General features: G+C 36.3%; 1 protein-coding gene across 15 annotated transcripts in view; it reads right to left on the bottom strand.

Moving 5' to 3' along the window:
- Window positions 1-508: 508 nt before the first annotated feature.
- Window positions 509-13,822, bottom strand: part of LOC131692701 (mitochondrial glutamate carrier 1-like) — a 548,789-nt gene continuing 535,475 nt past the window's right edge. For all 15 annotated transcript variants that reach the window (XM_058979891.1, XM_058979894.1, XM_058979886.1 and 12 more), the window contains one exon: window positions 509-6,927. In XM_058979891.1, coding sequence (XP_058835874.1) covers window positions 6,777-6,927 — 151 coding nt within the window. In that variant the 3' untranslated portion in view covers window positions 509-6,776. The remainder of the gene's footprint in view (window positions 6,928-13,822) is intronic.

Here is a 13,822-nt window from a genome sequence, read left to right as displayed (position 1 = left end):
AATACCACACATACATATCTTACACGTTTATTAAACTTTTTGACCTAAAACCAACTTGAGTGTGCGCACAGGTCGTAAAGCAGTAGGGAAATGAAATATTACGTGTTTCATTTGTCTCCATTTTATTTTTATGAGCATTTGAAGATTTTTTGTATTATTAATTATAAATTTAAAGGGATTGATCACTTACCTACATTAGTACGTCAGTACAAACGACAGCAACATTCATGCTCGTTTGGACTGTGCACTAAGTTCATTATATTGGTATCAAGCTGGACCAAGTTTAATTATAAAATTTAAATGCATGAAATTATAACTGACTGTTGGATTTAAATTAATGTGGATATCAAATTTCTTAGCTTTGGGATCGGTAATTTTGGATCATGTCATTAAGATTCCATGACTTCGAATATTGGATTCAAAATTATTAGGTTCCAAGACCATGAACCCTGACACTGTGAAAATTATTTGCGATCAAAATGCAGAGACCAAAGACTTGAAATGTTCGCTTATTTTTGAAACATGAATCCTGAAATACAGAGAATGTTTTCTGTGTTTAAAATCCACGAAAATAAATGTCCTTTCTAACAGAGTGTTATACAAATGGGCGGATTAAAAGCTAAATGCCAAAAGGGGGATTTTGCGTTTTGAATTAATCTCATCAGTAGATGACACCGTATTGGCACCAGTTAGACACTAAATCCGAAAAATCACAAATGTAAACTTGTAAAAAACTGGCTGGTCCTGATAACTCGAGAAACAAGCACAAAATCTCTGGTTTGCCCGAATAGAAATCGACAGTAACATAACCATGATTTTCACTGTGACAGTACAGTAATTTTACAATAATTTACAGTAAATTATAGTGTTATGCTACAATACAAAAACAATAAGCTTTAACATTTCTGCAGTAAATTTCAATGTAAAATCGACTTTTACAGTAAAAAAGGGGGGTAGTTATGTATCTTAACATTAAAAAATCAATTTTTTTTCCTACAGTTTTTTTTCTCGAAACAGTAAAAGTAAATGTGAATTTACTGTATCAGTTTTTTTACTGAACAGTAAAATTAATTGTTGCATTAAAATTTATTGTAAATCTACTGCGAGAACACTGCGTCGAACAGTGCTGAAACAGTAATAACTATAATATTTATTGTTTTATAATTGTAGGTTAAATGCTATTGTAAAATTCTATTCGGGTGCTGGTAATATACTGCACGCCTGAGTGCATATAAGGAGAGTAATGACACTGTCAAAATTGGAACAATGATTATTTGTCAATGTCATTCCGAACGAGTCAACTCCATGTGTTTTGTTCGTTTGGAATATTACTGACAGATAATCATGACAGTTGCAAATGTTTTTCATCATAAATATGAAAAAGAAAAGTTTCAAACGTATTTGCACAATAAAGAAACTATCAATTATACATATTTTGAGAATTTATACTATGTGCCAAAAAACCCAATTTTGCTTATAGAATTTGATTATAAAATTTTATTTCAAATCAAAACAAAATATAACAAAAATTTTCCAAAATATCGTTTTCAAGATATTTTATATTTTGTTTCAACAAAAAGATTTAATTTATTAAAAATGCTGGAATTATAAATTTGTGTCAAAATGAATTTCCTGAAACTTATCGTTGGACACCAAGGGGCACTTTACAATAGCTGCAAGGAAACAATGAATATCTGATTCTACTAAATAGTATATTTTGATTTGAAATGACATATTGTGTACGCTTGTGTTTGGAAATTTCAATATGAGTTCTTGTTAGAAAACTTTTTTATTGATCGTTTCTCCACTTATCAAATGTTTTTTTTCGTTGACAAAATAAAACAAATAAAGATTATTCTTTTTTGTAATTTTAGTTTTTAACAAACATTTTTGATTCTTTAAAAATTTCTCAATTCATCCCTTGCTCTAGAGTTATTATTGTCTATCCCGAGATAAACTAGCGTTTCGTCGATTTGTTGCTATATGTGACACAAATGAGTGAGAACGAAACAAAAATAATCGTCAAACCGTTTTTTCGCTTGCACTAATGCAAAGTGAACATGCGCGTAGTTCGGCGCACGGCTTGGTGGCGCATGGCTGAAACGTCACGATGTGGATTTTAGAAAAGATTCGCCATATGCCAGTGGAAAACAGTGAGATGATTTCGGATACAGACACTTTTTATCAGTGGTTTTCAACCTTTTTCGTTCCATGTACCCCTTTCCGAATATTGATCCCCATGATATACCCCTTTCTGAAAATTGTTCACCATCATTACCCTGTAGTGTTGCTACCCCTCCGGGTTTGAACCGGAGACTACAGTTTTTGGAGAGGATCTCATGGCCTCCGGGGTTTGCATCTATTTTTCCGAGTGTAGTGATATGATGAATAATTTTAACTCAATATGTTCAAATGAGTTCCTCCTGTGTTAATGTTGACTGCTCTGAGAAGCGGACCTTAACTGTTGGCCAGGTAGAAAAGACTTGCTACTTTGTTGGAACCTTCCTAGCGACTGTGATGACGAATAACCGAGTATTTTGTGCCCAGCAACAATTTCGAAAGACACCGCAGTATGCTTCACAGATGCTACCGCTTTCCTGCCTGCTTCACGGTACTTAGCTGTGGCAGAGAGCAATGGTTGTTCGGCAGCTCCTCCACAGCGTGAGTGGGTGCTTTTGGATTTTTGTCGTTAGCCAGGGAAGTGAAATTTCACACCTATCTAAGTGGACAATACGGTTTACAAACGCGATAAATTTACAGCTAATAAGAAAAGCTCAAAGTAGTGGTGTGCATCATGCTTTGCCAAAACAAAAGAACAAACGGTCAATGTGAGTCAATATTGGTGATTGATACTTCGAAGAGTTACAAAAAGATGAAGGAGTTTATACTTGTCTAATTTAAACTTAGCAGATAGGTCAAATAGGTTCAAAAACCTATTCCAGATCAGTAAAAATTTCCGGGTGAAAACCTTACCAAAGGTAGTAGCCCTATTACCCTGTGAAAAAGATTGTCAATTCGATGATTCCCACAATTTTACAATAAGATTCCTCTTCCAGGGCCCTCTCAGTAAGCATCTCAATTCTTAACATATTGAAACAATGTATAAAGACAAATACCCGACGGGAATGTTTGGATAACAAGTTAAAATTTGTCCCGCATAATCCACCCCCAACAATCGTCCAATTTACCCCTCGGGGTGAATTCACCCCCGGTTGAAAACTACTGATGTAGAATATGTTTTCAGCTGACTTCCCGATATTAGCATTTAGGATCCTTTTGTGTGGCAATTCAGAACATTCTCTTCACCATATTCACAAAGATCAACGATTTATTCAAACTTTACACGAATCATTACTGCTTTTCTGGAAAGAGTCTTCAATAACAGTACTACTATCATATGATGTTATGATCGAAATGTTTTTGTTTGTTAGGAATATAACCAGGAAATGGATTACTTGTTTATAAAACATCTCACCAAGTATGAGCGGGCTCTGAAATAGACTTAACGATTTTACACAATAGTTTTGTTTTCGAATGAGAAAACTAAAGTTGGGTAATGTTAAAAACATAACAGCGAGGATGGCGCGAGTACATGTTGGCGGATGTAGACCATATCATGCTAATAAGAATTAAAAAGTTACCCGCTCCAACCACAACCACAACCAATCTGATATAGCCCACACAAACTTTAGAGTAAATTGTAAGTTACGGCGGGTAGCCTAGAACAAGTTTCAATAGCCTACCGTTCGCCAATATCTAGCTTAACCCGCCTAGTCACCTTTTCGTTTACTAAAGGACTACTCCTCTATTCATTCCAACGGTATAATCTATGTTAAATAGAAGTAAAAATAAATCTCATCACGACAACTTACAGCAGTAAATATGTTTAAACGGTTTCTTGGTCAGAAGATTATCAAACCTATATCTTTCGTAACGAACCTGATATACAACACAATTTGTTACGAATATTCCATCAGGTCATAATTTTATTAACAGTACTGAAACCAAGCAGTGCACTGAGTATCGTGAGTTTGGCGGTGGGCTCCAGGTTACAATTTTTAGGCTTAGAGATCTGTAGTGTGGAGCTCTTGGATTTTGGAGATACCTAGAATCTGGTAGCACCAAGGCGCGTGCTTCAGGTAGCGGTAGATGTGAAGGGATATGACGACTGGCAAATTTGATTATTTTTGTTGTCGATATTCAGCTAGATCCAAACCGATGCGGTATCCTATAGATATTGGTTCATATATCTAAACTAAATATCATTCAATTTGCACAATGTATTAAATTTAAGTGAATTAGCCAAATTATTGGTACCATACCAATTTAAATATTCAAAATCTGCCTAGCTATATCCATGCTGACCAAACCAAAAAATATTTAGCCAAATGCTTGTTATGCCCAGTGTTGCTAAAGGTACGAGCAACCACGTATGTGAAAATACGTTTACAGTGGCTGCTACTAACTGTTGATCACAAGGTAGCCCAAAGTGAGCTCACTGATAACCAAGAATAACATAGCGAAAGGTATTGAAAAAGCATCACAATGGGTGGCTAGATGCGCAAACTGGGAACGAACTAAAAAACTCGAAGGTTCATCACATGACAACGATTAGGACAGACTGGCTGAAATTGCACAGAAAATCAATACATGGTAATGCCTGGGAAAAATCCTGGTAATACAAAGTTATTTATTGATCAATACCGGCAATGGCCGTACGTAAAACGAAGCTTGAAATAGAAGGAATGTTAGTCCTACACTTTACTTCATTGAGTGCTGTCTCGAAGTTGTTCGAGCTGAGTGATTATAGAACCTCTTCAGGCCCACTGAAAGCAGTACCTAAGTGACGATCAAAATGACTGCGACTAACCTGTTATGCATAACATAACAGAGTATGGAATGTAGTGCTCAAACCGATGTTATTTACACAGACCTACCTGGCACTTTTGACAAAGTGAACAATGATATAACAAGCGCCAAAATGGAGAGACCATAGCTTGTTGCAACTATTTCAATCCCATCTTACAGATCGAGAAATAGTGATTGTCAGACGCTCACATTTATTTCTACGTTAGGAGTACTGGGGTATAGTTTTGCTACAACGACCACTGGTTAGATCTGGCCAAAACGTAACTAGACCATCATGGGGCTGAACTAAGTGTTTGTTGGGGAACCCCATTTTTAAAAATTCCAAATTCGTAGCCTTATCCGTCACAAAGACGATGCTTTTCTTGTCACAGGAATAGATCCCTTGGCAAATCATAATCCTTTTTCGTGAAAACAAACTTGATTCTCCCAGGAAAGTTGCCGCGATCAGGAGCCATATAGAATTTGAGCTCCATTATATGTATAACATCGGTTTTCCTGTGTGGTTCATTGTCCTTCAAGGAACATCCAATGAGATTCATCAGCATCTGGTGGTACAGCATACGTTCTCGAATTTTGAACGCTGTTTGTTGTTTGAGGCTTCGATTGAGTTGTTTATTTTCATATTAACATTTGTAGCATTTTCGGAGACATGCTCGCCAACAGTACAGCGGTTAGTTTTCAGTTTTTTCGCCAAATCATTATCAGAGATGTTGGGATTAGCTTTGATTTTCCGAATGAACTTGGGTTGTTCGGAAAGTGCAGTTACGGGCAGTTATGAGAGTTGCATTCTACTTTTTAATCACTCGACTCTCAGTTCCCTAATAATAATCCAATAGTTGCTTTTCATGCTCACCCGAGAATGGACGAAATAATGTCGTTGCTCGCGGGTATGGGAAAAATCGCTCTCGAACCGTCCGGTCGCCATTTAGAAGAAAGCTTTCTTCACCTATGAAGCACTCTGCTTGCTTTCCCATCATGGTTCTTGTCGAATAACTTGTGATTTGCATTGGTTTTGCATCAAACACTTCTATTTTAATATTTTCCCACAATACAATAAATACTTGGATAATCATTTATCGTTTATTGAATATCCAATAATCGTAGAGAGAAATGGTGCCCACTAGAAGGTTGATTTCACTATTATCTTGCTTGATTCTGCTCCCATGTCGTGAGAAGTGACAAAAAAGGAACTCTGTTCTTCATTTCCTGCCTCTTATAAACTTATTATAATTTTATGTATTAAATTATCATATTTGTTTATCATTTTTCGTTACTATGCGTAACAAAGCTGCTTGCTTCTCTTTCTAGTAGTTATGATAATAATAAACGACGCGCGCGTGAAATTGCTAGTATTTTAGCTACTTTTCTTCTCTTTAAAAATGCAAAACTTGTGTACAAAATCTAATAACACCATTGAAATTAACAAATGTGTACCATGAATAGTCACTTTTTTGACTTGTTTTCTTCTAATTTTCAATCCCACTGGGTGACTATTTTTATAATCGGCAATACAAAAAATCTACAAATCCTCATAACAACCTGACGAATTTCAGACAAACGAAAAACACCATTTTAAACATTTTCCATCTACTTTTCAAGGAACACTTCAGGACCAACACTGTTTTTTTGTCGAGCATTGCTATCCTGATTATGTATCATATCATATCATACCGTATCATATCATGCCATATTATATCTTTATAATATGTATCATATCACACCATATCATACTATATATCATTTCCTATTATGTCATATCGTATTATATATACCAACATCCAACACTTCTTCGAAGATCCGATCTGAACATTATATTTTGTTGCGTAGAAAACAACGTTTATATGGAATCGCCTACATACTAAACTCTATCTGATCCAACGCACGAGAACAATTTGTTTTGTTTCTTTTTAGACTTTTGTTTGACTGATACCAAGCAATGACTCGGCTACGCCCAAAAAGTATACCATTTGTGCTATTCCAAATAGTGGAGCTATAACAATCATTCGGCAAAGTCCTCCTTTGAAAAATGCTTGAGGTCCTTCGATGGTAAACGTTTTCCTGCAAATAAAAAAAAACAGAAACCTCAATTGGCAGGTGGAATCAGTAAATGTTGTAGAACTTCTAACCGAAAAATGGATGCGTGAGCTGTGGTGACTTGTATAAGCCAAGTTATTTGCCGTCAAGACAAAAAGAGTCACTTAACCTTCCGGTAGTCGCGCTAGGGCACTGAGTGCACGCTGCTCTGAAAATCTAGCGAAGTCGTCTTAGAGCAGCTGCGGCTGCTCGTTCAGTGAGTCATTTGTGCGACTTCCAGAGAGTTAAAGGAATAAAATCGTTCAATCCAGATACCTATTTTAAAATAAATATCTGAATTTTCTTTACACTATCATGCTGTGGGGATACACAATACAACTGCATTACGAGAAAAACCTGTTTTAATCCACCTAGCGGTGCAATTGTGCCTTTCTCATTTCTCTAACCTATGGCACGGAGGCTTTTTATGTTCAACATAATTGTGGAAATGTCCATTACATTCTTAGTACACTTTGCACTTATACACAATGTCATGCCAGCCACGAACTTGATGAGCTACGTGTCGACGGTGAAACACTTGAAACAAAAAAATATCATGCTCCATTAGCCTAATCAGCATTAGATCAATGTTATCTGCTTGCTAACTCATTTTGTCATGCGGGGATGGGTATGTGAGGAGGGCGAAAGTCCCATGAATGAACGACTCCCCAGCTTAAATTGGTATGCTTTGTAATATAGTGCTGGTTTAAAGATGATGGGGTTGAAAGGGAGGGGTATGAGGTGGTGGTCTGAGGGGTGATTTAAGGAGATTTTTAAAGGAGGCGAGTGAACAGTAGAGGGGGGGTGTAACCCCTCTCCGTAAACCATCAACTACGCCCCTGTTAAAATCCAGAAACCTTATGCGAGTCGAAAAAAAAATTTGGCCGGGATTAGGTTGACGTTTTTCAGAGTGATTGCATAACCTTTCTATATGAGAAAGGCAAAAATGTGCAAAATTCAAAAAAGTGAATCTTCGTCAAATTTTTTTCGTGTTTGCATCAAATCTCGACGTTTTATGCACCTTGAATACATTTAGCATCAAAAATAAAAATTCTATTTTTAATTTTTCCTATAGTTTTTATGCGAAATTTCTGTGTGGCCGCACTCTGAAACCCGTAATTCCGGAACCAGAATTCCGATCGATCCAAAATTCAATAGCAGCCGATGGGAAGGTTGCACCTTTCATTTGAGACTAAGTTTAGGCAAATCGGTCCAGCCATCTCTGAGAAAAATTAGTGACATTATTTGACACATACGCACATACATACACACACACATACACACACATACACACACATACAGACTTTTTCCGATCTCGACGAACTGAGTCGAATGGGATATGACACTCGGCCCTCCGGGCCGGGATTAGGTTGACGTTTTTCAGAGTGATTGCATAACCTTTCTATATGAGAAAGGCAAAAATGTGCAAAATTCAAAAAAGTGAATCTTCGTCAAATTTTTTTCGTGTTTGCATCAAATCTCGACGTTTTATGCACCTTGAATACATTTAGCATCAAAAATAAAAATTCTATTTTTAATTTTTCCTATAGTTTTTATGCGAAATTTCTGTGTGGCCGCACTCTGAAACCCGTAATTCCGGAACCAGAATTCTGATCGATCCAAAATTCAATAGCAGCCGATGATAAGGTTGCACCTTTCATTTGAGACTAAGTTTAGGCAAATCGGTCCAGCCATCTCTGAGAAAAATTAGTGACATTATTTGACACATACGCACATACATACACACACATACACACACATACACACACACATACATACACACATACACACACACATACAGACTTTTTCCGATCTCGACGAACTGAGTCGAATGGGATATGACACTCGGCCCTCCGGGCCGGGATTAGGTTGACGTTTTTCAGAGTGATTGCATAACCTTTCTATATGAGAAAGGCAAAAATGTGCAAAATTCAAAAAAGTGAATCTTCGTCAATTTTTTTTCGTGTTTGCATCAAATCTCGACGTTTTATGCACCTTGAATACATTTAGCATCAAAAATAAAAATTCTATTTTTAATTTTTCCTATAGTTTTTATGCGAAATTTCTGTGTGGCCGCACTCTGAAACCCGTAATTCCGGAACCAGAATTCCGATCGATCCAAAATTCAATAGCAGCCGATGGGAAGGTTGCACCTTTCATTTGAGACTAAGTTTAGGCAAATCGGTCCAGCCATCTCTGAGAAAAATTAGTGACATTATTTGACACATACGCACATACATACACACACATACACACACATACACACATACATACACACACACATACAGACTTTTTCCGATCTCGACGAACTGAGTCGAATGGGATATGACACTCGGCCCTCCGGGCCGGGATTAGGTTGACGTTTTTCAGAGTGATTGCATAACCTTTCTATATGAGAAAGGCAAAAATGTGCAAAATTCAAAAAAGTGAATCTTCGTCAAATTTTTTTCGTGTTTGCATCAAATCTCGACGTTTTATGCACCTTGAATACATTTAGCATCAAAAATAAAAATTCTATTTTTAATTTTTCCTATAGTTTTTATGCGAAATTTCTGTGTGGCCGCACTCTGAAACCCGTAATTCCGGAACCAGAATTCCGATCGATCCAAAATTCAATAGCAGCCGATGATAAGGTTGCACCTTTCATTTGAGACTAAGTTTAGGCAAATCGGTCCAGCCATCTCTGAGAAAAATTAGTGACATTATTTGACACATACGCACATACATACACACACACACACATACACACACATACACACACACATACATACACACATACACACACATACAGACTTTTTCCGATCTCGACGAACTGAGTCGAATGGGATATGACACTCGGCCCTCCGGGCCGGGATTAGGTTGACGTTTTTCAGAGTGATTGTATAACCTTTCTATATGAGAAAGGCAAAAATGTGCAAAATTCAAAAAAGTGAATCTTCGTCAAATTTTTTTCGTGTTTGCATCAAATCTCGACGTTTTATGCACCTTGAATACATTTAGCATCAAAAATAAAAATTCTATTTTTAATTTTTCCTATAGTTTTTATGCGAAATTTCTGTGTGGCCGCACTCTGAAACCCGTAATTCCGGAACCAGAATTCCGATCGATCCAAAATTCAATAGCAGCCGATGGGAAGGTTGCACCTTTCATTTGAGACTAAGTTTGGGCAAATCGGTCCAGCCATCTCTGAGAAAAATTCGTGACATTATTTGACACATACGCACATACATACACACACACACACATACACACAACTTTTTTGGATAATTTGAATCATAACTATTGTATAAATCGAATAATTTTCTTCATGCAAAGTCAATATTAATGTTATATCACAGACAAACAAATATAACACTCTTAAACTCACCAACACTCATGTTGAAAACAGTTATTTTGCAAATATGTTAGTGTGCATGAACGCCAGGTGCAGTATGGTGGCGCTACTGCTAATATTCATAATCTTGCGCGCAGTAGTCCGGAAAATAGATAAAATGCGTTTTAGGTGCGTGTTCGTGTTTCGTCAAAACAAAAAAGAGCGACGATCGAAAAATTGAATGGTGTCGAGCTCACTGTATCTTTTTTATAAGATTAAAAATCACCTCAGTGGCACAGCTGTCATCTACATACATTTGTCTTGAAGCCAAAAATTTTGGTTCTATTGGCTGTCAGAAAATACAGTTAAGGCCCCCGTCGGGCAATCCGCCATTTTTCGTGTTTTTTGCGTTTTTTTTATTTTATTATCAAAGAAAATGACAAAATATGGAAAAAAAGAAAAAAAAATCACGACCTAGATAATTGTTTTTACTATGAATTGGCCGAAAAGGAAAATTCAAAATTTTCCAGCTCGGAAAACTGTGCTTTTTCCGATTGAAAAAGCACACAGTTTTTGCAATCATGTGTTTAAAATTTTGATTTTCCACTACAACATTTTCTCCGATTTTCCATATTTTCCGCTTTTCATTGAAAAATTTCCATTTTACTAGAAGCAGTTTTTCCACCCGCATAGACACAAGTAAAGTAAAATTTGTCTGTATAGGTGCGCAAAAGTGGAGCAATATTTTTAACCTGCTGTTTCTACGATATTTCCTACAAAACTACCCAAGTGTAGCATATGTACGGATTCGTTAGAAACCAAGGAATCTGATGGCACAAAGAAAAAATTGTTTTGGAAAACTTCATAACAGTGTTTTTCATTGTTCCTTGTGATACGCAGTGTACCGTCGCACGCGAAACAGCATGGAAAGATACGTAAAGAAAAAAAGTGTACTAAAAGTTATCCCTGGGTTGATGCTACGAAAGCTTGAAATATCGAAAGCTTTTAGCACAACTGTTTTTGAGTAATTCTGAATGTAGAAATAGTTGAAAATAGGCACGTTCTAAAATCCACCAGCAACTCATCGGTATTTTGATGACTTTTTGTTGCGGGAGAGTAAAGCGACGCGCTGTGACACCAGTGTGCAACATAAACAAAGCTTGATTATGTTGCGCGAGAGAGAGATCATCACATCAGACAGCTCAACAATCCATCGTACGGTGAGGGCCGATGATTTGGTCAACAAACGGCATCGAGAGGAAAGAGACTTTTAAAGTACACATACCAATACACCAGTTATTTGGCATGCGCTAGTATTGAATTGCTGGTGAATAAGTCGATCGTGAACCGACAAATGGGCGAAACTAACAAATGTACACAAACAGAGATTTGATTAATATCTGAAAGAGGAGTAAAAATACTTTATAAAAAATATAAAAACTCATTTATAAATATTCCACACTTCATGAAAATCAATAAAAAACAAAACGGCGCATCCGACTTTCAACTGTAAACAAAATGCCAGGCGGGTTACGCCTTTGCATTTCTAAGGTAGTGTATACAGGCGAAATTGACAGCATCATTGTTTACAAGGTCCGTAAATAGAATCGCCCTAAACAAAAACCAAGTGCTTGTTACGCCCAGGGGGAATAACAAATTTTCCCCTCCAGCGAGCACGGCGAAAGCCACATTTGATTTTTGTTTTTTGGCGACACTGCAGGGCGAAATTGAGAGTCGTCAAAACAAGAGGGCGACTCGAAAATGGCCTAATCAACATTTCATAACAACACTCGGCGAAATAATCTGTTTTCAATTTTATCAACGAAAACGTTATTATATAAAACATTTTAGTTATGCTTCCGAAAACTAGTATTGTTTCAAAGTGTTTCAATACATTTGAAAGCGCAGTATGCAAACACTGTTAAAATACGATTTAATTTTCTGAACCGAAATTTCAAAGCTATTTTTCTCGATTCGATATCATTGCGACTTCGGCCCTTTGGTCGATTCTTGATCGAAGTTTTACTTCTGCGTGTCAGTCGAGTGAGCAGTTTAGAAACTGATTGGACTTGCGCCTGTCGTTTTTTCCTATTTTCGGCCTGGGCAACTTATGCGCATCTTATGTACATTTTAGTTAATAAATTGCTTATCCTAAACACTAGTTGCGCACTCTGAAAATAAGACAATAAACAAAGAACAAGTTCACTATCTCGCTTTTCAATTGCAATCAGAATACTCTTCCTTTATGGACTATACTTTAAATGCATTTTTAGCTTCCTACAGCTAATTATATAGCTATTTGAGTGTTTTTCGTGTTGGGTCTACTACTACTCGTCTCAATGCTTCAGGCATTAATTGAGATGAAACCAAAACTGTTATTAGCATTTATAATTTAAGTTTGATTCGGTGGTAAGTAGTTTCTTCAAAATTGTTCGCGCTTTTGAAGATTCAAAATTTGAATATCTCATCTTCAGTTCGGTGTTTTCCGCACAGCTGAACGGTCAGTTATTTTTTCAATTGATAGTTCAGCAACGTTGCTTCAATTTACTGATTTTCAGTAATATAAAAAGTAATATAAAAAGTTGCGGAAAAGTGAGAGTCGGTAGAACAAAATTAATGGTGTAGCTTCCAATCTGCTTATTTCGTTGACGTTGGAAAATATATTTTTATGAAAATATAAGGTAATGAGCAGATTTTCTCCTTGTTTCTATTGTCACCCTATCTGTTAGATCAGAAAAGCACCTAAGCCTAAACAAACAGCATATTTACTGTTGGAAAATAATTCAAACAATAATACGTTCAATGTTGCTGATGTATACCAATCACTTAAGGGACCATAGATGTTTTTCTACATTTTCTGACCCGTCTTAAAAAAATCATCGAACACGAGAATGTAAAATATATTGAGGTCTCTTGCGTAGTTAAAAACACACTTTAGTGTTTAAATACAATATTTAGCGACATGCAAAAACTGCTTTACTGCCCCTCTTCGGTACCTTGAAGTTGTTTAGGTAAAACAGATAAAAAGCGCAATAGTTGCAATGCTATTTTGAAATTACTTTCGAGAGTCCACAGAGTTCCAGAACAAAAAATAAGCCAGCGGTCACTGCTTGATGAATGTAAAATTCACAAATTTTACATTAAATGCGGTGTTGTTTTTGTCGAAAGAAATTTTTTAACTTTAATTGGAACTAATTGGAATTTGAATTCGAGTTTGTGTAAAATTGGTCAATTCATATTCTAGAACTTATATGGACACTAATCCAGTCACCAGTATATATTAATATTAGTAAATCTACTAAAAATGCTTCCGAAAAAAAACTCTGAGTTTTAGTACTGGATTCATGAAGTTTCAATCTTATTTTAGTTGTGATTTTCTACATGCTTTAAAAATTATTATAAAGGTTTTGAATCAGTTTTATCGATTGACCACATTATCTTTGTACAGTATTATTGAGGCCACACATGATCCACTTCGGCACCGATTCGTGTTGGCCAACCGCATCAAAGACATTATTTACCAAACTCTGAATTTCTAACAAACAATTTGGTTTCAAAAACATTTAA

The sequence above is a fragment of the Topomyia yanbarensis genome, chromosome 3, assembly GCF_030247195.1.
Source record: "Topomyia yanbarensis strain Yona2022 chromosome 3, ASM3024719v1, whole genome shotgun sequence".
NCBI lineage: Eukaryota > Metazoa > Arthropoda > Insecta > Diptera > Culicidae > Topomyia > Topomyia yanbarensis.
The sequence above is the reverse complement of the archived record's forward strand: the minus strand, read 5'-3'. Positions and strand labels throughout refer to the sequence as shown.